This window comes from Xiphophorus maculatus, chromosome 14 (assembly GCF_002775205.1).
Source record: "Xiphophorus maculatus strain JP 163 A chromosome 14, X_maculatus-5.0-male, whole genome shotgun sequence".
NCBI lineage: Eukaryota > Metazoa > Chordata > Actinopteri > Cyprinodontiformes > Poeciliidae > Xiphophorus > Xiphophorus maculatus.
Genome location: NC_036456.1, coordinates 22,457,436 through 22,484,812, shown reverse-complemented (window position 1 = coordinate 22,484,812; position 27,377 = coordinate 22,457,436). Strand labels below are relative to the sequence as shown.

At 39.8% G+C, this 27,377-nt stretch overlaps 1 protein-coding gene across 2 annotated transcripts in view; it reads right to left on the bottom strand.

Moving 5' to 3' along the window:
• Positions 1–13: 13 nt before the first annotated feature.
• LOC102226276 (neuropeptide Y receptor type 2-like) overlaps positions 14–27,377 on the bottom strand; it is a 52,828-nt gene continuing 25,464 nt past the window's right edge. The window contains exons 2-6 of one of the 2 annotated variants that reach the window (XM_023345539.1): positions 26,465–26,709; positions 26,202–26,334; positions 10,916–11,081; positions 5,630–5,783; positions 14–4,395 (exon numbers count right to left, since the gene is read on the bottom strand). In XM_023345539.1, coding sequence (XP_023201307.1) covers positions 3,820–4,395; positions 5,630–5,783; positions 10,916–11,081; positions 26,202–26,334; positions 26,465–26,653 — 1,218 coding nt within the window. In that variant the 5' untranslated portion in view covers positions 26,654–26,709 and the 3' untranslated portion in view covers positions 14–3,819. The remainder of the gene's footprint in view (positions 4,396–5,629; positions 5,784–10,915; positions 11,082–26,201; positions 26,335–26,464; positions 26,710–27,377) is intronic. The other variant, XM_005810758.3, reaches the window with a different exon arrangement.

Genomic DNA, 27,377 nt, shown 5'->3' with positions numbered 1-27,377 from the left:
CAGGAGACGATAGTGTGCTTGACAATAGTACATCTGTTGTTGGACACAAGTAAAGGCCAACAGGTTGTGCTTGGTTACAGTCGCTCACACAGTTCATATTTACACACAACGTTACTATAATGAACTCTACAACATTACAGCCATGTTACAAAGCGGTTTACATTCACGTCTGGTAGAAGGTCAAGCAGCATCTGGGGTCGTCCTGTCACAAACCTCAGAATATTTCACATCTGCAGAGACAAGATGAAACGTTTCACTTTAAAAACAAGAGCGAAACCAGGAATAAAAAAGAAATGAGAAAAGTTGGACTTCCAGTCCTTCACGCTGATCCAAAAGAAGGTTTATAAGCCTTTCTACGAACAACAAAAAGGAGAGGATATTTATTATAGCAACATAAAATAAAACTACAATAATTAAATGTACTGCATTATTTACGGTGGCCCAGAAGGGTCAACAAAATACAAAAGCCACAATGAAACAACAGCCAAAAGTCACGACCACGGTGATGCTAACTTTTGTTTTAGCATCACTTCTGTTGCAGCTCTTGCGTTTTCTTGACCCTTCAGAGCCACCGTAAATGTTTTTATACAAAAAGCATAGAAGAAAGAAGAGAAACGTGGTTAACGTGTTAATATGGACCCAATTACCTGCATCAGGTTAGCTTTACAAGTCAGTTTTATCGCTAAAAGGATAAAAGGATTTTTATCTTAACTTCAGTAAATTCTAAAAATGTAAACATAAATAAAGACGATTCTGACCAAATTCTCCTGCTTACAGACACAACAGGCAAACTTTAAACCAGATTTCAGGACTTTAACCTTTTAGAAGCTTTAATTAATAAAGTTTTCAGATTTCTGTCAACTCAGATTTTATTTTCAAATAACCCCAATGTGAACATTCATCAGATAAAATGTTATTTCTGTTGAACACTAAATGTCTCTGCTGGAGATGGGAATTTATTGTATCTTTACTATTATAGTAAAAGTAAAAGATTGTTATTTTCTACAATATTTGTCTGATGATGGTATCAATAAATCTGAAAATATGTTAAATTCAGTCATTTTGTGCAGTTTGGTGTCCTTAGGAAGCCTGTTTAAAATGTTTTATTTAAACTTGTTGGTTGCCGTATCATGCAGTCACAGCCATGCAGTTACTTAAAAAAGACTAAAAATACGTAATAAATAGTTTTTATCATTATCATGATATTACAAAATATTGTGATACAATTTTAAGTTAATATCGCCAACTTATAGTTGCTGCTTTCCTTAACTTTTGACATTTTGGCGACATTTAGGACAGATGAAACAAAATATCCAAGCATAATTATTTCTATAAATGGTTGATGAGATTTTTTAGATTTATTCTTTAGATCTGGGAAATATTATTTTTTTGCATTTTTGCAGTAATGAATCATCTCAACATTACATAGAGTATAAGTAAATGCTTTGGCAGTCTTGAAATTATTTTTATTTATAATATTCATAGTAAATATTCATGTAATCACAGGGTTTCCTCTTTTTTGTGAAATTGTGCTTTAAAGGATTCAATAAAAACAACATCTTAATAAAGACAAAGGTTTAACATCAAAGGCTCAAGGAACTAAAAATGAGCAAAAAAATTTAAAACTTTTTCTTTCATTAAATCAAAAAAAATTACATTTTATTTTATTTTATTTAAAGTAAATTTTAAACTAAAGCACTTTGTGGTACAATGTAATTATTTCAGCCAAGAAGACTCTTTACTTTCCATAAGAATAATTTGTAAAACACAAAGGAGTGAAAATGAAAAGATGAGTTCAGGAAAATAATTCGATTCAGATTTTTTTTTTTTTTGTTCTGGTCCCCTGAACTGAACTTTTCTTTTATTTCCCTCTTTTGTTTCTGATTAGTTTATCATCTGAATCACTGATTTCACTCCTTCATGTTTTTATGTTTTATCCATCCATGACTAATGGAGCCATTAACGTTTCAACTCATAATTAAATCCATTTGTTGATTACATTTTGAACGATGGAGCGAGCACCGTTTAGAAATTAAAACTCAGGCAGGAAGCTGTGGTTTTGTGTGCAGCAATGATGAAGATTATTAAGGAAAACATCACCATCATCATCATCAGGTCCGATTCAAACCCATTAAAATTCCTCTGATGTCTCGTCTGAACAACGAATGAAGGTCACATTCATTAATATTTAGGCGTCACTTTTTCATAATCACCAATCTTGATATTAAGGTTTTTTTATTTTATTTTTTGCAATAATTTATTTGGGGTTGTAGATATTAAGAGGGTCAAGATCGAGAAAAATATTTTGCTATTATTTTAATACTTTATGGTGTTTAAAAAAAAATGTTTGGGAAATTATTTACATATTTGTGTCATTATTTTCTGAAATAATTTATTTTACTTGATCTTGTGGGCGTAATTTCTGCCAAGTTATAAACTTTAACTGGTGGAATATTTGCAAAAAACACGTCAGGTTTGAAACAAAAAACTAATTTGATTTAACTGGTGTTCATAGCCACTGCTTAGCAGGGAGGAGGATGTGTAATGCTGCGGGCCTGGTTCTCTTTTAAAGGGACTTTTCTCAATGTTTCAGTGCTAGAATGTGTCACCACATTAAAAATAAACTAATCTATTTTAAGATGCCTTACACATCCCGACTTTAATAATTAATAATAATTTAATCATTTTAATAATTTTTTGGAATAAATAGAAAACTGATGACATTATTTTGAAATGTTACAAATCAGGAGTTCTTGATCGATACAACGGGGAAAAATCTCAATAAGCTGCAGAAAACGCAGGAGGTTAATATTGTCCAACCATCTGGATCTTTTAGGAAAAAAAACAAAAAATGTTAAAATGTTGTTCCTCTGCCTCACCTGAATGTTAACAACAGGATCAAAACAGGAAGTCGAAAAAATAACTGAAAATCGACAGAAATGATCCTGTGAGATCAAGAGAAGTTTTATTTCCTGTCCCTCTTCCAGCTGCCTGTGTCTCGGTAACGTCAAGGTCGGCCAGCCATGCATATGAATCAGCTCTGCACTAAAAACACAAACATTTTCAAAAACTGGAAATAATAAAAAACACTCCGGCGCTCACGTTTCTTCAACAAGCCGGACCGAATCACAAATTTACAGCAGAAATTAGCAGAACATTTTATGAAAAACAATGAAGTTGTGACTGGATGAGCCACGTAAGCCTCAGTCTGGTTGAACATTCATGTGTTGGCAGAAAGCAGGGATCCTTTCCAGCTCATTTTATTTTAAACCCATTTATCTTAATCACACAAACATTTTGTTTCTCCTCCTCCGTCTAAAAAACAAAACCCTTCTCTCAACGTAATCCGTCTAAATTTGACCTGCCTTCCCGTATCAGACGCAGAGGCTGCGTGTTTCTCCTGCGGCGGGAAGCAGCCTGATTGCTGCGGGACTTTAATAAGCCACTGGAGGTTTAATGAATGCTTCACATGCAGAGTTCAGCCCTGTTCCCAGACTGCATCACCAAGCTGAACTGTTTCACTCATGAACTTGTCTGATGGAGATGAATTTGACTTGAACCGATGCCTCTTCCTCCTCCTCCTCCTCCTCGTTTGGGAGTTCTCCATCATGTCGAGGTCACGTCTTCAAAGAGACGCCGCTTCAGTTGTTCCACCACTCTGAGTCATTCATTCTCTCGCTGTTCTTCTGTCACTCTCCCTCTAATCCTCCACCATTTCCATGTCCTCCTCTGTTTCCGGCTAATAAAAACTTTTAATCCCCCGAGGAACTCCCTCCATCGTCTCCGTCCGTCTTTTCTCCGTCTTCCAGTGAGCGGTCGTCACACGTCGGTGGCGTTCAGGTGCGTGGAGACCGGGTCTTGCGTCTCCAGGACGATCTTCTTCGCCCTCGCTGCGCCGGCTGCCCCTCCGCCGACGGGGTGGATGCTGTCCAAGCGGCCGCCCCGCCCGCGGTCTCTGCGACACTTGAATACGGCGAGGAAGGCGGCGCGGTAGTTGCGGTTCATCCAGCCGTACAGCAGCGGGTTGGCGAAGGTGGAGCACATGGCGATGACGTGGAATATGGTGTAGAGCAGGCGGTAGTCGCGCATGTCCAGCACGGAGCTGTCGATGTCGGTGGCCAGCTGGAAGGCGTGGATGGGCAGCCAGCAGACGGCGAACACCACCACCATGGTCACCAGCATCTTGGTGGTTTTGCGGCGGCGGCGGTGTCGCTCGGAGCTGGCGCTGCTGCTGACGCCGCTCTCCGCCGGGCTGACGTGGCCGCGCAGTTTGGACCAGATGCGGGCGTAGGCGAAGGAGATGATGGACAGCGGCAGGAAGTACTGCAGGATCAGCATGGAGATGCTGTAGAGCGTACCGTCCGTACCTTTACCGGGCCACTTCTCCCGACAGAACTGTGAGGAAACAGAACCACACGTTCAGTTCAGGTTTACAGGAAAATTATCAATAATCTGCAGGAAAGTCTGGAGAAGCAAGACGCTTGATTTGAGATCATTCTAGATTTTTTAAATCTTTGGTGAACGTTTGTGTACTTGTGGTAAAAAATACTTAAAAACATGACAAAGTTTCAAAGTTCCTTCCAAGCCTAACAGACTTGAGTCCCTGAACTTTGTCACTTTGTTTCAGGGAAAACCAGCAGAGACAATTTTGACAAATAACTGAGTATTAAAAGCATAAAAGACCTTCAAAAAGTGTCAATAACTGTAGATGAAAACCAAAGACTGCAGGAATGTCCGTCTGTTTGGCAGGAGAATATACAGAAATGAATTCTTGATAAAAACCACCAAAATGATTCTTATTCCTAATCTAGCCGCTCTGTACATCTGCTACGATCGTTAAATATTTCAACCTTTCATGTGGAAAGTGACACACGGCAGTTCTTTTTTTTTTTAGAAAGATGAAAGGAAAACGTGAAAAAGTGAAGCTGTGCAGCATCCAGGTGGAGGAATTACACTAAGTGCAGAAATCCACAGTAAAAAAGATAAAAGCGAGAGTGAAAGAGGCAGCAGCTGGGAGAAGAGAAGAATCTGGGAGGAGAAAAGTCAGAAAAGGAGAAACGGAGGAAGAAAAGGAGCCGCAGGATCAAAGCACAGGTTTGTTTGCTGCTTAGGGGTGTGTGTGTGTGCGTGTGTGTGTGTGTGTGTGTGTGTGTGTGAGAGAGAGAGAGAGAGAGAGAGGAATCACTGGCAGAGTTGGGTAGTAACTAGTTACATTTACTCAATTACATTTACTACAGTAACTTTTTTGGGGAAAAAAAACCTTTTAGGAGTATTTTTACTACGCTGAACCTTTTTCTTTTACTTGAGTCATTTTATTATGAAGTATTTCTACTCTTACCTGAGTAAAATTTCTGGATTTTCTATCCACTGAATGAAGAACAAACATGTTTTAACCAAAAACAGACACACAGCCGCAGTTTTTGTTACAGTTTCTTAACTGTTTTATTAAAATAAATTGATGTGGAAAAATTTTCTTTTGTAAGGTAAAGCTACCTGTAAGGTAAAGCTACCTGTAAGGTAAAGCTACCTGTAAGGTAAAGCTACCTGTAAGGTAAAGCTACCTGTAAAGTAAGGCTACCTGTAAGGTAAAGCTACCTGTAAAGTAAGGCTACCTGTAAGGTAAAGCTACCTGTAAGGTGTGGCCGGGGTCCAGCACAAACGAGCCGTACTCTCTGAAGATGGCCATGGGGCTGGCCAGGACGGCGCTCAGCACCCAGGTCAGCGCTATCACCCCGAAGCACACATCCTTCCTCATCCTGGTCTCCAGGTGGTACACGATGCACCTGAAACACACACACACACACACACACCCAGGGCTGAGTCCAGCTTGTAAAACACACACTGACACTAATGATGGCCTCAGATGCTTAATGGATGCTGGAGCTGAGAGGAATTTCATGAACAAGCAGCAGGAAAGCTCTCCACCCTTGTAATGTTGCCACTTAACCTCAGCCTGCGCAGGAAGAGCAGCAACAAAAGCCGTATGGATTATTCAGGCTGATGTCTCTGTGGGAGCAGCTTGTTATTTATGAAGCATCCCAGCGGTTTTAGAATCCAGAGCAGGAACTTCAGTCAGAAAACATCTAGAGAACTCACTGTGTGGTTTTATTTAAAGCACAAAGGAAACCAGAAGATGTCAGATCAAAATGATGGAACATCAGATTTCTTCATGTTCCACATTCAACAAACACTCAGAACCACCAACTTTAAATATGGATGCTAAGATTTCAAATGATGTGAAGTACATGGAAACAAAAAAATAAGTTGTTCTTTATTTCCAATGGTTTTGTGCATTAATAACATTTTAGGGCTATTTGTAATTTAGAAACACAATTAAAGAAAAATAGACTTGATTTGATTTGGCAGAAATAAAAATTCTCTTCTGAACTATTAAATATAAAAATTATCCACCCATTTCTATCGATTGTGTTTACCTAAGGTATTTATTTGCCAATTAAATAATTTTTAATTAAATAAAAATAACAATAGCTGTTAGCAGTCACCAACTGAGTTTCAATAAGCAGGAATGACGCAGCTTCCTCTGGTCAAATAAATATTCCTGCTGTTGGTTTCTTTCCATCTTCAGGGTTTATTTTGAGTGACTCGGTTTAAGCCATTTATCCATTAATATTTTTAAACGCAATCCTTTGGTAAGCTAGCTGTGGCGTCGCGCTTTGAGATGACGTCATAGAGGCAAATAAACGGTCGTTTACATGCAGTACCCTGCGCACCACTAGGGGCGCCCGCGGACCACCAGCAAGACTGTTCCAGAAGAACTACAGATTCCGGTCACTGGTTGCCATGGAGATTCCTGCCTTTTCTAGCGCAGTTGTTTTTAAAGTTCGAGCCTCAGTCACAGTGTAGAAAACCGTAACTCCTATCATGAGCGTTAGAAACATCTGGTGGCTAAAAATGTGAATTTTTACATCTTTACAGATTTCCATCCATCAGATTTAGGAGGAGGAAATTGATTATTGATCACAAAGTTTCTCATAAGACAATGGTTCCCCTCTTTCCTTCCAGTTTTTAGTTGTGTTGGACAGTTTTCAACCTAATTTGAGCAGTTTCTGAAATCTCCTTAAATGTTTTCTCCGCTAATAATTTGACCTTTCTTAGACTAACATCTTTTCCACGACTATTGAATGTGTCTTCTAACATCGATGGCCAATAAATTCATTGCATGAATATCATTTTACTCATCTTCCAGTCAGGAGGCTTGGACGTGTTTGCAGAGGTAAATCTAGTTGGCAGCGTTTTTTGGGGATAGTTACTGTTCAGCCAGTTAACAATCAGCTTTTTGTGACTCAAACTTTCATTTTGCCAAAAGGTTATTAGTCTTAGAAGGTACTTTATATGACAACCAACAATAACAGTCACATCTATAACAAGGTTCTCACATGCTATGTTAAATTTAACTTCTAAATTAAACATTTTTCCTCATTCAGCCGAAACACCATCTAATTTACCTCAGAAGCTCAGACTGTAAATTACTCTCCAATTATCACCAACTTATGAAAACTAATGAAGCTTAACTGTGATAAAAATATTACTATATCATTATACTGAGCCAGAGCTGCAGACCTGCAGCTTGATGTTGTGATTCCAGCTGCAGTCTCATTAGGAATGCCAAGTCCTTCACTGCCACCGTTTCTGAGAAAGGTTGGTACTCTGATGCATGCATAAAGAGCAGATGAAGAGGTGCAGGTGAAACGCTAATGAAGGACTTTAATGCAACTTAATTCCACTTAGAGCTGGAATCGTGACTCCAGAGAACCAACAGGAAATCCAGTAAAAAAAACACTCAAATACCTGCTGCCATTTTTTAATAAACATTTTTCTTGACATTGCATAAAAATGTCAAAAGGTCAGAGAGAAGTTATGGGAGAAACATGTAAATAATAATCATTGCACACATTGTTCTGAAAAAGTTGGACTTTTTCATATAAGGCCAGGTTGATTTTGGCCAAGTTTTACTATTATTAAATGAAATTAGAGCTGAATCTTGCTTTTACTTGGTATATTTTTATAATCTGGCATATTTAAATGGGACAGAAGATTACAGATAAAACCCATCAGAGAACTTCATCACAGTGCTGTAGAATGTAAAGCAGAAATAAGGAACCTCAACATTTACAACTTTAATATACTTTCTCTTTAATATACTTTCTGTTTTGACAAACTAATGTCAAAAATATACATATAAGTAAAAGATTCCCTGGGACATTTCAGGTCATTTCACTCAATCAGCCTCTTTTTCATATTCCCGAGAACCAACTGCTGACACAATCATTTAAAAACCCACAAAGTAAGAAAACAAAACATTTCTTCTTTGTCCCGGTTTGAGCTTTTTGTGTCAGTAATTTGGGAAAATCAGCGACCAGGAATCCATCAGCAACCCTGGTTATGCCAGTGAGAAAGTGCAGCAGTAGACTGGAAACCAACATGGCAGCTCCTCCCTCTGATGGCTGATTAACCGCCTGACTGAAACTCTGAGAAAACTCATTTAATCTGCCTGATTAACAGAATAACTGGATCAATTCAAACACTTTCTGCCATCAGAAAGTCTTTTAATCTGAGGTGACCACGTCTTATTTTGTGAAAATGCTGAAGAATTTCCAAAGTTATGACATTATTAAACTGTTGGACTGGATCTAAAGGCATTAAAATCAAAGCATGAACACTGCAGTAAACGTGTCTGGCTGATACTTATTTTGGAGGTGAAACAAAAACAAACTCTGACTTTGTTGTCCTGATTTTTAGTTGTCGCCTCCAGTGAGCAGTAAAGATTAACACCCGGAGTCGTTATCGTCTCCGCCGCTCTTTTTCCTGTCTTTCTTTTTATTTATATTCGGTGAATGCACCGTTCGTCAGCCAGGTGTACCTCTGCGGTCTTCTGGCCGCCATCTGTTTGCTGTGGATTAAAAGCTGGCGTCGCTCCCTTTGGTGCCGAAGCCGAAGCACAAACACGCGAGAACACCTGAGCAGTGGCCAGAGTTTAACCTGTGCAAAGGTGAGATTAAAAGTTGCCTCCGGCCTCCGGAGCTGGAAAGTGTTTAAAGCTCAGCAGAAACGATTCGGGTTGTTTGAGCAGGTGCTGGACATCAGCAGCATATGGTCACAAAAAGAAAAGCTTTCAATTTTGGATAGCAGGGAAATCCTTTAAATCATTCTGAACGCAAATCCTTTAAAACATCTTTAGATTAAGAGAGTTAATGGGCTGTGCATCAGCAACATTTTTATGTTTTCCTGTCCAGGGACTGAAGAAGTTTTTCTTGGCTAGCTGGTGAATTTTCTGCAGGATTGCTGGCAACAAACAAAGTCCCTGTTAACTGAACCCAATCCATTTTATTCAGTTCAAGGCATTTTTCTTCCAAACAAGCAGCAACAATAAATAGAGGCTCAAATTAAATATAACTAGAATGTTTTTATTTTCCTGATCTCAGTCCAATAAAGCAGAACTCAATAGCTTTGTGTAAAATGAAGCCAAACCAACTTAATTAAGTTAAATTACTCCTTTTTTTACCCTTTATGCAACTTAAAAGGCAATTCTGCCAAATGAAGAAAGTAAAATCTGAAACATAAATATGTCTCACGTTACTCAGAATACAAATAATTTTGTTAATTCTCAGTTTCCTAGAAAAGCAAACTATGAGAACTTGTGTTTTAAATCAATGCATGTGAATCTGAGATTTAAAAACAAAACAAAAAAAACATAAGAAATGTAATGGATCTGAGACTGAACCCTGGAGGAACGCCATTTTTACTGAGCAGAACTGAAAACTGCAAAAGCCTGAAGGAATTTAAGAGCATTTAACAGAGATATGATGTCATAAATCCTAATTTGAGTAAACTTCAGGTTACATCTAGCATTATTTTTACTTACTGGACTGAATCTCTGCCAGTATTTGTTGATTTTCCATTTTCTCACACTACATGCTCATTAATAAAACTTTTATTTGTGGTTATGTTCAAAACACTGAACTGGAATTACATCAGGGAAATAGAGAAAATTAAAATCAGTAAATCAAATAAGGTGAAAGTAGAGATGAAAAGAAGAAATGTGTGAAAAAACAAAACCACACAAAGAATAATATGCATATATCTCATAAAAATGTAAGTAAGGCTTGACTCAAACAGAAACGCCAGGGATTTCTCCCCAGCAGATAGAAAGAGAAGAAAACTCATTATGACACTGCTGAGGCCCTCAGGAGAATCTCAATGCACTAAATGTAATATAACAGTGTTTAAAATTTAATCCTTTGCTGTTTCCAGGATTAAAATTTAATTCTGGATGTAAATCTTGTAGCCTGCGGTGCTCCACGGGTCCGGCAGGTCTGAAATCCTCCATAAGGTAGAACAAATTTAAATTATGAAAATCAGAAAATCAGGTTTCCTGCTGTTCTGAATAATTTATTATAGTGACCAACATTCAGCCAATCAGACGAAGGAAAGCAGACGACAACCAGGAAACCAGGAAATGCTCGTCCAGAAAAAACGATAAAATCCAAAATATTTCTTTTTCACCTCTATAAAAATCCTTTTTCTATTTTTAAAATGAAAAATAACTTAAATAAATTATTATTAAAAGTAAAATCTTGAAAATAAATGTACCTATATTTGTTTCATACCAGATCCGATTTTAATAAAAGTTTTTTCTAGATTTTTTAAAAAATAATTTTGTTTTCTACAAAAGAAACTGCAAAAGACATAAGGTACTATCAAAAAGTGGATTTTATTCCAATCATCTCTTCTGTGAGACGATGGAGAATTAAATTTTCAAAAGAAGATAATTTATCAAATATCAATCAACAGGTTTATTGAACCTGACGAGGTTTTTAGGTCTGAAGTGGACATCAAGGTTTAAAGAATCAACCAAAGCAGATGACGACAGTCTGATGCTTTAAGCTCCACCCACCTGTGGCGGTCCAGGGCGATGACGTTGAGCGTCACCGTGGAAACGTGCACGGCGAGGACCTGGGCGTAGGGCAGCAGGAAGCAGAGCGTGCTGCCGAACTTCCACTCCCCCTGCAGCGTGTAGACCAGCGTGAAGGGGAGGCACAGCGTGTTGACCAGCAGGTCGGCTGCAGGACCAGAACACACAGGTCCACTGTTACTCATCTCAGTCACAAAACAGAACAGAACCACAGCATCTGGACTTTGACTAGGTCAACATGGCATCTTGATTCTTTTCTCGTTCAGTCAGCCTGTTGTGGATCTGCTGTTGTGTTCAGGATCATGGTTCTGCTGACCCAGTTGGTATTAAACCATATTAAACTCCACAGTACTTCAGAGGAGTTCACTGCTGCTGCTGAACCGGCTCAGATCATCACCAGCGTCTCACTGCTGGCTCTGATCTTAACGCAGCTGAAATAATCATAAGAAAAGATTCATTAGTTTTGGATAACTGATGCTTTTTGTCAAAAAAATTTAATTCTGACATATTTTAGGTTCAAAAATATCATCCAAGTATTTTCCTTCAGTCGTTCTAGTGGTGATGCAGGAAAGCTCTCCAGTAGCAGTCAGTCCTGCAGTGAATCTGAAGGTACCTCTGACTGAAGACTTGCTGCATGACAGTCTCTGTTAACATGTTAACAGCTCAATGTCCAGGCAGCAGAGACAATACTCCTGGATGCCACCATCATTTGTTCTCAAGCTCTGCTAATCCACCTCATTTGCTTTTGCAGCTCCTCTTTAAATCTCCTCCTGGTCAAAAGGCTGGAAAACCTGGCAGAGAGACGCTGGAGCAGCAGAAACGTTCTTTTCTCCTGCTGAAGCCTCGTTTTAACTCCTCTGAGATCCAGGGCTGTAGTTTGGGTTTTATCTGAGCTGTTGAGAACCTAATTAGCTTCTCCCAGTTGTAAAAACAACAACCTGTTGTCATGGTTACACATCACAACAACCGTCCAAAAGTAAAAATGTAAGAGGAAAAATTCTTCCAGCTCCACAGCATCCAAAACCAGAGAGAATAACTGTCCAAACATGGAATATGTCAGCCATCAAACACAGATCAGAGCCAACATCACAGCAGCAGCCTGATGAAACCATGAGAGCAGCAGAAAAGCAGCTCAGTCACATTCATTCCTTCAGATTTTATCGGTCTGCCTCTTAGCCAAACATCTCTACTGTGGGTGACCGGTCATTTTCAGATGAGCCGTTTTAGAAGAAAAACTAAAGCAGGAGAAAACTCGTATACATGAGGTTGAACTGAGTGACTGCAAGGCGCCCAGATCATCAACCCTCCACTGCCGTGCTGGAAAGTCTGAGCCGTTTTCTCTGACATGCTGAGTTTAATTGTTCATGAAACATCCTTCAGATATTACTTTCACCTTTAACCCTTCCAATTAGCAGCGTTTCTGGTTCAGAATGTTTCTCTTGTCATGAAGTTTAACTTTTAGGATGTTTACTGAGGTCTGGACAAAAATATGTTTTACAGGATGTTTGATTTCAAATAGTCTCAAAATATCTTTATTAGCCTTTGACTGGGACTTCTGCCTTCATGGATCTGATCTCTCCTGCTTGCTGCAACTAGCCGCGCAAAGCTCAATGGACAAACACAACTATTAGTCTAATTCTGTCTGATTTGGGAAGGATCAGATAAAAATGCATCTCTAAATAGTTTACAAAGTATAATCAGATATTCTGCTTTGAAGTAGCTCATCTTGCTGTCATTAGGAACGTCTGTCATCCTCCTCCAGTTAATGTTTTCTGAATGAGCAGCAGAAGTTGCTGAGCATCAATCCTCCACCAGACCTCTCTGGGATTTGCATCTTTCCCTTCATGGCGGATAATTAATCACTCTGATCGTTTCGGCTGGTCGGGGATGATTGCTCTGAACGTTACGCAAACTGCATCCATCCTGCTAACAACGAGACGGAGGAGGAGGCCAACACAGCTCAACAAACCAAACAAATTATTTTTTTCAAGGGTTTATATCCGAGACGCGAAATCGTCTTTTAGATAAATAGAAGCTCATTAAAGATTTATGAGCCTCCATGAAGAGAAAGAAGCTGCAGAAAGGCAGCTGTGAGTCGGATGATGCAACATTTTTCATTTTAATGTGAATACAATATGTCACAGCATAACTTTAAATGTTTGTACCGGAATATAAGTGAAATGGACCCACAAAAAGCAGCTCCACATTATTTTCGAACAGGCAAAGTTAAAACAGCCAAATCCTTTAAGCTGATGTGGTTTAATTCTCCATCAGGTTTAATTTGTCTGTTGTGCTTTTAAATCCTGAATTATTTTCCCCCTGATCTTTATTTACCATGAAGCTCCTTCAGGCCTGCTCTTATGTCACGATCCAGAGATTATTGTTGAGTCAGCTGAGGACGCGCAGAGGCAGAACCGAGCCTCAGAGTCCAGCCCAACTCAGCTTGGGGAACCGTGATGCCATCTGCCCAGAGATTTGCCCACAGACAGCAGGTCACATGACCTCTGCAGCCACCAGGAAGCCAAACATCATCTCCAGCCAAACCAACAATCAGACCAGGACAGGATGTCAACTTTAGACTTTAGTTCCTGTAACTGAGTGAAACCCAGTCCAGCCTAGATGCTGTTCTTGTTATTTTTTTAAGCCATGAAGGTAATCCTCTTGGATATGTTTTACAATAATCCCAATACTGGGAAGCAAAACGATTAGCTGGAAGACAAAAGCGAACAAGACAAAAACTCAATTGAGTCTAAATCACTGTTGCTATGGGGACAGCAGCTGAGACAGAGACTGGGCCGAGTGTCTGAGTCAACATTAGTCCTGAAGTCCATCCTGTCCATTTGTCTCCATGTCTTCGTCCAGTACAGTGAGACTGGACTTTGTAGTAATGGAGTTAATTGCAGAATCTGTAATTAATTCATTGCAATTGATCACATTTTAATCGAAAGTCATATAATCAACAAAAAATAACCATTTTAAATCTGAAAGCAGCACAGAAATAGTTTCATTTGTCTGTTTTTAGATTATTAAACCACCAGATTGGTGCAAAGTGTTTTTCATTCCTTCAGCTCTACAGAGTTTCGTTCATGAGAAGTTTTTTAATTTGTGGACGTCTGTGTGCTGCTACACGTTTGGCACTGAGATGTGATTTCAGGCTCTAATAGCTTCACTGATTGGTTAATTCCTGTCAGCACAACGTGAAAATCAGCAGTTTTTCAAACATCAGATCCATTTCTGAAGCAAAAATTAACCTGCTTCATCATCCATCACTGTTTTTATGGGTTTCTTATGGGCTTATGAAAAATACGAATACACAAGTTTAGCTTGGAACCTCTCTATGTAAAAAAAAAACAAGCATTGTTTTAAATTATTAATGCGTCACAATCTATGTAATTATGTAACCAAAACTGAGACAAAAGATACAAAAGACATTGAAACTGAGTCACAATCCAAGAGGAAGTTTCAAATAACGAGATGAAACTCCAGAATTTAAGAAAAAATTGTAAATGTCAATTAAATTTCCAAATAATAAATGATCAAATGAATAAATGGAATAAATTTGACAAAAAAATAATAAGAATTTTTATGACCCTAGCAGACAAGGGCAGGATATGTTTTAGTCAGGTAATAAGAAAAAAAGCTTGTGTGTCATCTTATGCAGTGTAAGCAAACATTTGATTTAAAATGCATTTGGCAAAACAGAGATAATAAACCAGAGTAGAGAGGAAATGATGTGCAGAACATGAGAAAAATGCATCTTGTCATTCTGTCAACTATGTACAACATTTTACTGTAAACTGAAAACAAATGAAGTCTGGTCTTTAGTAAATTCAGCATTTAAAGGTACAAATAAAAATAGATCTTTCTGAAGACGTTACAGATTCACAGCATCAGGACTCAGTTCAGACTCTCATCAGGTTGAATTTCAGTTAGCAGCTGAACCTTTCCTCTGACGAGACATTAACGGGTCAGAAGGTCCAGTGAAACCGCTTCTCCACAAGGCGGGTCGCGGTCAAACCCTGCAGAACACAAGGACTTTAGATGACTAAGTTTTCAATAAGCGCGTTCTGTCGGGGCGGATTAGACCAGAACCGAAGCTCTGCATCGAGTCGGCGGCAGTTTGGCTTCTTCTGTTTCTAATGTGGCGCCTCGGGGCGAAGAGAGAAATGAAGAAATCAGAAAAGACAAACCAGGAAGAGGAGGAAAATACAGCCTAATAACACAAACACCTTATTGAAGAAATACATTTTAGGTTTATATCTAGCAATTGAAATGTATTTTCTGGCTTTGCTTTTTTTTTTTTTTGTATGTTTCAAACTAAATCAATTGTATCAGGAAAAAATGTTTTTAAAGAAATAAGGAGATCCAAACTAACCATGTGAAAACATATCACATATGTATCATGTTTTGGTTCTACTTCATAAAATAAAATGTAAAAAATCACGAAGCCCAACACTGAGAGCCTTTATCTACAAATAAAGAAAACATTTAACCTTCCCAGGAGTCACCAAAACTACAGCAGGAGTAACAATCCAGCACAAATTAATGCAACATCAGATGGAAATAAATATTGTGACATTATTATTATTCAAATAATGTCACAATAAATGTATGTAATGATCAAAGTGTCAGGCAGTGAACGTTATAGTGTAGGAGGATGTAGCAGCAGATATCTATTTGAAATGCAAAACTTTTATTGATTTAAAGAAAATGAAGCATCAACTCTCTGCAAAGCATCCGCTCTGCTTTCCAGGCTTCCTTAGTCATGACAGAAATCTTCCTGAACTTCTGATGTTTAAAGTCATGAACCTTTCTCTATTTTTCTCTCTGTTTCATGTTCCTTATTAAACCTTCAGCAGAAAAGAAAAACCGAGACTCTCAAATAAAAGGAGATCTGAAGGAGCTGAAGTTGTTCCTTTTGCTTCATCCTGAACCTCCAGAAACTTTTAGCAGCAACAACAAATCAAGTTGTGTGTCTGCCTGACAAAAAACTCCTTTAACAGCGTGTTTACTTCCACAGAGGACGGCAGGAAGGGAATCTTTTCATGTCAATTTCTCCAGAAGCTGCAGCTAAACAAACAAATCAGATGAATATTTGGGGCTGTGAGAGCTGAAATCTCCAAAACAGAACCAGCCACATCAAACGGCAGCATTTCAAAAGGAAACCAACCTGCCACCAAATAAACAAAAAAACTCAAACATACAAGCAGAACTCAAATCAAAGTCCCAGCAGGCGACACAGGAAGAGCTAGTTTCTCTTTAATGGCGTCTCATCTACCTGAAACTAAACCCAAAGAAGTCCAGTTTATCCTCCATCATTCTTATGATTTGCTATAAATGCCAAATGCTGGACTGAATAAATTTACTCCAGAAGTTGATCCTTGTTTTAAGGAAAAGCAGATTGAGTCTGAATGAATGAATCATCAGAAACAAACTGAACTGATTCATCTGCCTTATTTATCTGGGTGCTAAATATACGCTACATATATAAACAAAAATATTAAAATCTGTGGATTGTATTATTTAAGTTTCAAGTTAAACTTTTCAAACATGCATCTTTGTTTATGAAACAAGTTGATTCTCCTGCAGACTCAGCGGTCAGCAGCGTTTCCAGCTCCTACACGTTGTTTCAAACTCACATTTCCAGAGTTTTCAGTCTTTTTACAAAAACAGGCCTTGGACGGACGAATGATCTCTGCTACATTAACTGTTTTCTGTGGACCTCCAGTGTAGAGTTTCAGATGATTCCAGTCTATAAAGCCGTTATGGACTTTCACCGAGTCATATTTCTCTCTTCCTTTCTTCAGATGTTGCCTCTGCTGCTGCTTTTCAAATGTCTCCTTTTTCCTCCTTCCTATTCAGTTCTCAGAAGAAAAATGAAAACGTGTCGGTTGTTTCAGCCTTGTGATACCAGATAAAATGGCATCATTTATTCAGGTTCATTTGACAGCCTCTCACTGGTCTAATTTCCATTTCAAACTCAACCCTGGGTGGTTCGCTTCAGCCCCACTTCTGGGATGGTTCTCCTCTGAAACTGGGCCTGTCTGGCACAAAAGGCTCAAGGCCTCGTTCACATTATGTGCCTCTCAGCAGTATTGTTGCCTTTTCTCATTATGCAAGAAGTGCTGAAAAAGTACAAAATGGCCGTCTGCCACTTCTTCTCCATTACGGTTTGTTCATTCGGCCAGAAAAGATGCCATTCTGGTGTCCTGAGACGACTCTGACGGGGAGAGAGAGCAGCACGCTCGGCGCAGACATGGGAGAAAGACTTCAAACGGGAAGAAGCTGCGTTACGCAGCGGGACGGGACAGCGGGACGGGGCAGCGGGACGGGGCAGCGGGACGGGACAGCGGGACGGGACAGCGGGACGGGACAGCGGGACGGGACAGCGGGACGGGACAGCGGGACGGGGTAGCAGGGACTGAGACGCAAACCGAACATGGCGAGCCATTCGTCTCATGTCTCGATTTAAAGCAGCTGGAAGCAACAATGTTTAAAGTCACATTACGGTTTTCTGCAATTCAGCTGGAATGTGACCTAAAACATCATGTGGAGACACAAGAGGAAGAAGTTTAACAAACACAGAGAGTATTCAGCTGCATAAAGACTAAATAAATGTCAAACATACGAGGCGATGTAACATTCCCCTCAGGATCAGGTGAAGTGGTGAAACGCTACTGAACGTTTCCATGGTTACACAGACAGGTTGGGCTGAGTTCATCTGACATTCACACCGAGGGAACAGAAAACCTACATTACCTGTTCGATACCCGTTTGGCTTTTAGTCAGTTTAGTGCCAACATGTTGATTGGTTGTTTCTGCTTCCCTGAGGTGATCCGTTTCACCCTCACCTCTCTTCTTTAGATACCAGCAGAACCTGACCTGATGACCTCTGACCTGAACCTTCAGGACGGCCTTCTCCCAGCTGCAGAACATTTCCAGGACCAGAGGACTAAAGTCTCCAAACAGAGAAACTCATCCAGGCTTCAGTTTCTCTTTAGTGGCTTTGATTCCTGCAGCAGCGTCTTCACAGGTCTGATTGACAACCCAACGGTCCAGAACGCTGCTGCTGGAGTTCTGACTAGAACCAGGAGGATAGAGACACCACCCGGTTCTACACTGCCTATTTCTACACCACCCGGTTCTACACCACCCAGCTCTACAGTCCTTCACTGAGAGAATAGACTTTAAAATCCTGCTGTTAGATTAGAAATCACCGAACGGCTTAAAGATCTGCTGCTGCTGCTGGACCTGCAGACCTCTCAGGTTCTGGTTCTGCTCTGCATCCCCAGAACCAGAACCAAACATGGAGAAGCAGCATTCAGCTTCTATGCTCCACAAATCTGGAACAAACGTCCATAAAACTATAAATTTGGCCGCCATAGCTCGTTATGTGGCCCTCTAGACTCCAGATCAGTTTTTCACAAATCTGAAAAATTCACACAAAGTCAACAAATCTCCACATTTATTTCTGATTTTGCTGCTGCAGCCTTAGTCCATAATCGATACGGCAAGTAATAAAAAGTCACAGTTAACATCATACATTAGCACAAATATAAAAATTCCTTACAAACATTTCTAAATTGGCACCAAAAAATCTGCAATTTTGATTGCAAAGCCCACTAAAACAATCATAAAACTGAACAGCTATTCATTGATATTTTAACTGCTTAATTGGTTTTATCAATATATTCGGGCACAACCGGCCCTTTAAGAAATGAAATGCAATGAAAATGAGTTTGACAGCCCTGACCTAACCATCAAACCTCAGCTGGGGGTCAAATCTGAAGCAGCAGTCCACCGGCGGCTGAGAGCCCCGCAGGAAATCAGGCAACAAGGCATGTCGCCACTACAGAGGACTTACAGGCACTTTGGTCTGACTTAGGCCACATGAATGGAGATGCACACCTTCCAAAAATGGCAGCTTTTGTCCCCAGATGACCACAATGTAGATAAGTCCAGAGGCTTTTTGTAAAACCCAGAATCCTCCCAAATATGCTGAGTTATGAACAGGACATGGATTAAGTTCCTCTTTAGAGAATCCTTGCCTTGCAGCTTTCATGCAGTCTGTGCAGAAACGGATTAAACCCAAACTGTAAATGGGTCATTGCCTTGCTGAGTTGTTTGTAGTTATCTTGGATCCGTCTATTTTGAATGAAGTGGCATAAATCCCACTTGGCCAGAAAACGCACAATAAACAAAAAGAGTTTCTTAATTTGACAACTTGGACGTGGAATAATCCTGAGTTTGTGCTTTGACCCTCGGATGAACCGACTCAGACACCTTTTGTCAGCAGATGCAGGTTGGGGATTGGTGTGAAATTAAACATCTGTGAGGAAATGCCACATGAATCAGACAAAGCGCAGGAGGAAACGTGAACAAAGTGAAGGCGAAAAACAAGCTGGTCCTTCAGGCAGAAGCTGCCAACCTGTGAATCTGCTGCAGGAACTTACAACATACAAAGACCGGCTGGCACAAAGACGAAGATGATGATGACAAAAACATTTGATATGGTGAAAACATTTTTCACACCAGCTGGTAATTCACAGAGGCAGGTTTTCTTTGCTGACCAACCTTAATCTGACCTATGAATCACTGAGGGGAGAGAAAAGCTCCAACACCTCAGGGATGAACCAAGTGCACAACCACATCCTCTAATACTTACAGGAAACAGATGACAGTCAAAGGAGGTAAGATTATGGCTTCCTTGGGTTTTATCTTCTGTAATGATACTTGACTTTGACCATGAAGTACTAATGTTGAGCCCAATAATATATGATCATCAATAAATTCAACTAAATGCCCAGATATGACACATTTTGAGCATGTGTCTCTTTGGAATTGATTTTACCATCATTTATGTCCATCAAACTGTTGTTTTTTTGCATTAACTGAATGTAAAGTATCTAAGGAAACAAGTCCAATGAATTGAAGATGTTCTTTGTCTGCACTTACAACATGGAGTAATGTTTCTTTTTCATAAATCCTGCTGAAAAGTTACTTGTTAGTTTTATCTTATTTCAAGTGTACTAAGATATTTGAACTAGAAACTAAACAAAACATAGTTGGTAAGATTTTGTGTTTTAATCTGGGGGAAGAGAGCAAATGCCTGCTCCCCCTCGTTAAAACTCAGGATCCGTCCTGATTCCCTTTTCGGGTTTTGCAGGTAAATCTCACTGGAAGGAGAACCGAGGGAGAATATGTCCCTTGTGGCATCCGATCAGAGAAAAAGCCATTTTAAACAAAAAGCAGTGAAAACTAAAACCAAAACACAAAGTGGCCTGCTGGCATCATTTCAGCGATCTGATCTTTAGATTGGTGTTGATCAGCAGTTCATATCGCACAAATCAGAACAGCGCTGGTTCCTGAAATCTTTCTTCTGTCGACTGTAGTTTCCTTCAAGAAAACACAGACTGTCAATGTCACTTTGCATCAAAAAGGCAAGAGTCCTGCTGCAAGCCAGAGAAAAACCAAACCAAACAGTAACTGAATTAACAAGAACACAAAGTTCAGCTAAAGGTTTGGGAGCCACCAGTAAAGATAAAAAGGTCAGCAGGTCAAAGAGTTTCTGCGCGGACAGCAGGGATACCGGCCCGACGTCGGGACAGAAAACAAAGAGGAAAACACTTTCCTTACAAAAAAAAAAAAAAAACAGTCGTCCCTGAGGAAGCGGTACACGGACTGGGCCGCAGAGAACTGAGTATGTTTATTTTCTGAGATGAAGCATCTTAAGAGACCCTGATAATGAGAAGAAAAGGTGAGAGCTGCCCTGAAAGCATCCTGAGACCATTCATGTGTGGAGTGTGTCCACTATTCCACCTAAAAGCATCAGTGAACAAAGAACAGGATCAAAACACAACCCACCACTAAATGTTTTAGCAGCATGCTTCAGCGCCACATGAAGAAGTAAAAATAATGAAATCAGAATATTTAAAACTTTAAGAATCTTCAAAAAGGGATAACATTTACCGTAACATCTGAAAAAGAGTTTAAAAACACAAAAGTATGTGAAAAACGAGTTTGATGCGATATTCTGGCAACCAGACGTTTCTCAGAACAAACTATCGTCTCTGTTTTCATTTATTACAGCCAGCAGTGAGGTTTGCTTTGCATCTCATTTTCTTAGCATGCCTCAGAACAACACACACTCGAGGTCGTTCATTTCACACACACACAGGTAAACTCTCACACTGGGAAAACAACGACAGCTCCATGTGGTTATTTGTTTCTGCGGTTTGTTAGGAGCCGGCCGGCCGGCAGGCGGCCAGTCGAGCAGCAACAATCCGGTCGCCTGCTTTCTTTTTGTTTCCCTCAAGTTTGGTGAAAAGATCATCCTGATTTCTCCTGGTTGAAACAATCTTAGTTGACCTTTGTGTTGCACGAAGACGTGGAATGAATCCTTTTATTTGAACAACATTTAGAAACTTGTTGCTGTTCCTTCCTACTCTGTTGGAGGTCGGTTCTACTGATTTATCTCCTGCAGTTTTTCTTATTTCTAATCACATCGTTAGCAATTAATATTTAATGTTCCAGATTAAAAGCTCACATACCAAAGCATTACTCTGCACCTCATTACAACTCATCATCTGTACTACATCAACGAGCTCCTGGTGCATATTTATGCTTTTTGTCTTACAGTTTTTATTGTTTAGGCGCTAATTACAGAGTACTGGGATTTAGTTTGTCAGGTTTTAATCAATTTGTTTCACCTCCAAAATCTAATTTTATAAACTGCCGTCATGTTTATTGTTCAAAAACACTTTTGAATTGTCTTCAGATGAGTCAGACTACAGACGATCCTTGTGTCACCTAAATATTTGGGTCTTTAGACTCTAGAGACTTTAAATTGGGTTGATTAGGCGGGTACATGCGAGCATCAGATGTAGAGGTGTGGGATGTGTGAATCACGCCTGTTCACACTCAGATGAATAAAGTGGAGGTGAGATCGCCCGCCATGTGCTGAAGCAGATGACTGGGAAATGTTTGCAGCTCTGAGGTTCTGGTGGCGCTTTCTGAATATTTAAAGGTTTTCAGCCTGAAGATTCAGTGGTGACTTCACTCCTCTGCCCTTTCACGGATTCGGAGCCGGCGGTAGGCAGCGTAGGCTGATCACTTTGAATCTAAAGGCACTTTGATTAAAATGAAATAGTTACACAACTAATAACAATTACTTACTAGGTAATTTCTCTGCTAACCACAATATTAACTATTCTTTTCTAAAACCTTGGAGCGACTAAAAGCAGCAATTATTAGTAATTACAAGCGATCAGGCCCGAAACCTGGGAGTAGTGATGGACTCTGACCTGAACCTCCAGAGCCACATAAAGACAGTTACAAAGTCGGCCTTCTATCACCTGAAGAACATTTCCAGGATTAAAGGACTAATGTCTCAGCCAGATCTAGAGAAACTCATCCATGCCTTCATCTTCAGTCGTATTGATTATTGCAACAGCGTCTTCACAGGTCTGTCCAACAAATCAATCAAACAGCTGCAGCTGATCCAGATGCTGCTGCTGGCGTTCTGACTAAAACCAGGAAGATAGAGCACATAACACCAGTTTTAAAATCCCTCCACTGGCTCCCTGTAGCTCAAAGAATAGACTTTAAAATACTGTTGTTAGTTTATAAATCACTGAACGGCTTAGCACCACAATACATTAAAGATCTGCTGTTGTATCAACCTTCCAGACCTCTCAGGTTCTGGTTCTGCTCTGCATCCCCAGAACCAGAACCAAACGAGGAGAAGCAGCTTTCAGCTTCTATGCACCACAAATTTGGAACAAACTTCCAGAAAACTGTAAAACAGCTGAAACACTGACTTCTTTTAAATCTCAACTAAAAACCCACCTGTTTAGAATTGTATTTGAAATGTAATCAATTACAAATTTATTGATGGAACTTGACTTAATGCTTTGTTTTGATTATTGATTCTATATTGCATTGTGATTCTGTGTTTGTAATGATGTAAAGCACTTTGAAATGTCTTGCTGCTGAAATGTGCTATACAAATAAAATTTGATTGATTGATTGATTGATTGATTGATTGATTACAAAAGAGGAAAGGAGGCATCAGCTGACTCGGGAAGCAAAGGAAGAAAATGACAAAGAAGTGAGATAACAGCCTGACATGTGGTGTACCACACGGCTCAGTCTTTTCCCCTTTGACCAAATAATCAGGCATTTTTCTGATGTGTCTTTTCACCTCTATGCTGATGACATTCAGCTCTTCTCAAATTTTAGAAAAACTGAATATTTAAAGTTGTTATTCCTGATAAAATGTATCAAACATACAAACAGTGGCTCTGTGAAAACTACTTGCATGTGAACAATGAGACTGAAACGCTAATAATTGCCTCTGAGACCCAAATAACTTATATCATTGTCTTGGTTTATTGGCCTCTTCTGACTCCGTCATGTCATTTTAGTGCCATTCTCATGGATTAATCAGAAACATTGTAACGAGGTAAACGGGGCAGCAGTAGTGCCACTGGTCGTACTGCCACAGAGCTTCGTTAGCATTTAAAGACCTTCCAGCACTCTGGCGGCAGCAGGTTTAGGCGCTTTGTGGATAAAAACTGTCAGCATGGCATTTATTTTTAGCTCGTTAAGGTAATGATCACCTATTAGAGCCTTTTGTCAGTTTTGCTCGTATAAATGAGAAAGTCTTCTGGAGAGAAATGCTGAGGGCACAAATGTCGGTTCTTCGGACGTTGTGTTCGGTTTTCTCCCACTGCGCTCTTCTTTCTTTCATTTGGGAAATGATCCAGATTCACCTCACTGTTTTATTGTTTTTAATTACAGCCAACAGTGACACAGTGTGGCAGTATCTAAAATTACACCAGTCAAATGCAATATGAGACAACTACTGAGGTAAAGTTAGCTTTCCTGTGTTTACTCTGTATATTCCAGTACAGAATGGACTAAAAGCAAGTAGGTTTAAAAGTGCTGACCTCCATGGGTGGAAAATATAACAAAATATACATTTTTTTAAAGTAATTATGACTTTTGGCGTATCACAAACAGCTAATTTTTAGTTGATAGGAAAATTATAACATATTTAGGCCAACATGTTCAACTAATCCTGGATCCCTTCAAAGACTAGTGAATGGTAATGAAAGCCCAGGTTGCTTTTATGGCAACCTTCAGGCAATCTGCATTGCTCTCTCATCTCCCTATGTTGTCTATAAGTTCTGGTCAGGCCAGTTTTCTCACCAATCAGCCACAGTAACAGAGCGGTCAGTGAACCAGCTTCAGTTACGTTTGGTAGTGCGGTCCAGTACCAAGCCCTCCTGGAAAATTAAATCAGCATCACTCAATTATGAGGTTTTTCTGTAGCAGTTCTTCCCTCCTCTCAGCTCTCTGTTAATTTGCTCAGATTGAGCGCTGAGTGCGCAGCCAGCTTCTGTAACAATGACGCTTTGTGCTTCTGTATTACCTCTTAAATTTGAAAATCAGATCCAATTACTTGAAATTTCCTGCATCGTATTTGAATCTAAGCCCATGTACCCAACCAACACTCTGGTGTATTGTTACACCTCTAATGGAGTTGTTTTTTAAAAAAACATTTTCTGTTGGTTTAACCTCTAAGGGTCCAGATGGCACAGAGAATGAATGCAGCTGGACGGTTCTGTTTCTTGGCAGAAAACCTATTAAACACACATTTCTGTCGCCTTTTGTCAGCTCCTGCTTCACTTGTTTGGCGTTTTTTTCTTTAATCACATTTGATCTGATGCCATTATGATCCGACTTTGAAGTTCAAAGCGAGAAACGAACCGCAATTACAATCAATACAAAGACTGTGTTTTAGTGGTAATGAGCATCGGCCTTCTCCTGCCAGCAGGAGTCAGCGGACCAGCGGCTTCCCGTTCCCCGAGCCGCATTCAAGAAACCTCAACCGACAGAAATCTGCATATTAAAAGATTTAGAAACAACAAACGATAAAATTCAAATTCATGAATACTTTATTTATCCCAAAGGGAAAGTAAATGTCATAAAACGTCACCATATGTGTAAGCATTAGAGTCCTGATGCATGTAGGCAGATATTAATGTTAATCCATGATAAAACGCTGGAATATATGACTTATTTTAAAATGCATGTGATTATCATTTTAAAGACCACAGTGAGTCACTTTTTATCTTTGTCTGACGTTTGTTTTGTTTTTTTGTTCAGATTAAAAATGAACGTGACTCATTAAAAATAAGCAATCAGGTTTGTTTGATCAAACAAAAACAGAAAAGTGGAGCTTATGCAAGTGAAAGATCTTTTTCCACGTCTCCCCTCATTTGTGTTTCTGGTTAACAAAATAAGTCAAATCTGCCTTCAGTAAAACTCATCTTCAATTGTTTTAATACCTTCATCACCAACAGAGCAGAAATCTGGTTCATCGCTGCTGACAGTTTTATTTAAAATCAGCAGATCAGTCAGTCAAACGGCTCAAAGGTTTCATTCTTTCAAACACAGCAGAGCGAACATTCATTTAGATTTCTATCACCAAACCACGACTTAATCAAGTCCTACATGTTTTAGATCAGCTCAGAGCACTTTACACACACTTACATCAGTTTCCTTTAAAGCCATCTCACTACATATATATGTATAATTAATGAACATGGGGACCTTTAGTCCCAGGAGGAAATGAAAGAATCTCCACAAACAGAAAATGTAACATGCAATCCCAGGCATGCAACATGAAAACCCACTTCTGATGGGATTTACTTCAAATCTTCCTTTCAGAGGGAGGAAACACAGAAATGATCAAAGAAAATCTTCAAATCTTCAAAAATCAAAACTTTCGAGTCAAAGTTTTGATTTTGCCCTTATTTATAAGAAATACCAGCCCTCAGACTAGAGCTTGCCATGATTGGCAGGTTGTTCACATTTGTAAGTTTATTAGCTGTTAGCTTCCTCATGCAGATTATTTACCAACCTGACTGCTGTCCATCATCATTGCATAAACAACTAAATTATTCCTCTAAACCAAACATGACCTTAACGAGCTACTAACTGTGATGCTAACACAGTTGCATGTCATGACCTATTACATCAAACCCAATAAAAACAGACGTTAAGAGACGCTCCGTTCCTAAAAACCCCATTCTGCTGTTATTGGTGCATTAACTGAGCTCCTGTCTGCACTTCCTGTCAGATTTCCTGATATATTTCTGTCATGTTTACGTCCAGATGGAAATAAAACACATGGAAGTGTTTAAACGATGACTGACAAGCAGCTAATTTAGCGCTGAGCTGTGTGTGTGTCGAAACATACCAACGGCCAAATTAGCGATGAAGAAGTTGGTGACGGTCCGCAGTGTCTTGAAGCGATAGATGACGTAGATGACCAGCGAGTTACCCAGAACCCCCAGCCCGATGATGGTGCTGTAGGCCAAGATCAACACCACCTTCAAACAAACCAAAGCAAACAGCTGTCAGACGTTTTCACGCTAATGTGAAGCGAAATGTAACCTTTAACCTTTTCTTTGCTCCAATTAAAGACGGAGGATGTTCTGGGAATAGAAACGCGACCCGCACCTGAACGCTCAGCAGTCGGATGGGGTCTTCTGGAAAATTCACTCCCTCGAATCCGGCTGGCAGAACCGGGGGGAGGATGCCGATGTTTGGGGGGTAGTCATGGTAACCGAGGTTGTTGGGGTCGCCGTCAGGCGGGGGCAGGAAGTGGAGCTCCTCCTGCGTGGCGTTGACTTCACCCAAAGCCTCCATGTCCGGTCACACGCGTCCGGCCAGCAGCTCCATTTCACTGCAGCTCGCTGCGCCTGCTGGACGGAGGAGAAGAAGAAGAAGAAGATAAATGACGGGTAAACGGTTCTGTTTACGGCCCAGGCTCTGATCAGGATCATTACTGATGAAGGACGCTCTCTGGGGTTTCAAGAGGCACTTGGGGAAATGTGTTCAGCTCGGCTGTATTTGTGGCTATTGTTATGAAAAAAACTCAGTAGCTGCTGATGCTTATTGAAGAGGAAAACCACAAAGCAGAATCATCTTCATGCAGACGATTCTGGTCTGAAGTGGATCATAATTAATGACGGCTGAATCAGGTGACTGAGTGACAGGAGCCTCTTCCTGGATTAAATACTCCACTAACTTACCAACCGGTTCCCACGACGGATCGCCAGTAAAACATCACTGCGCTTTATTTTTTATTACATTAATTTGTCCTCTTATTAACTTATTTAAACAAACTGAAAAATGTTTGATTTTTTCTTTTTTTTTTTAATTTCCTTTTACACTCTCGCTTTTTACTACTCTAACCCTACGAATAATTTCCATAATTTTTTGAATTTTTTTCTAAAATGATTCAGCTGGATTAAATCCAGCTGTAACTGACCTTCAGCTTTAATCCATTACCAACCGGTTCTGCCGGCATGAATCAATTCATGTACAATTACAGGTAAACAGACTGTTACTCTGGGAAAAACATGTATGA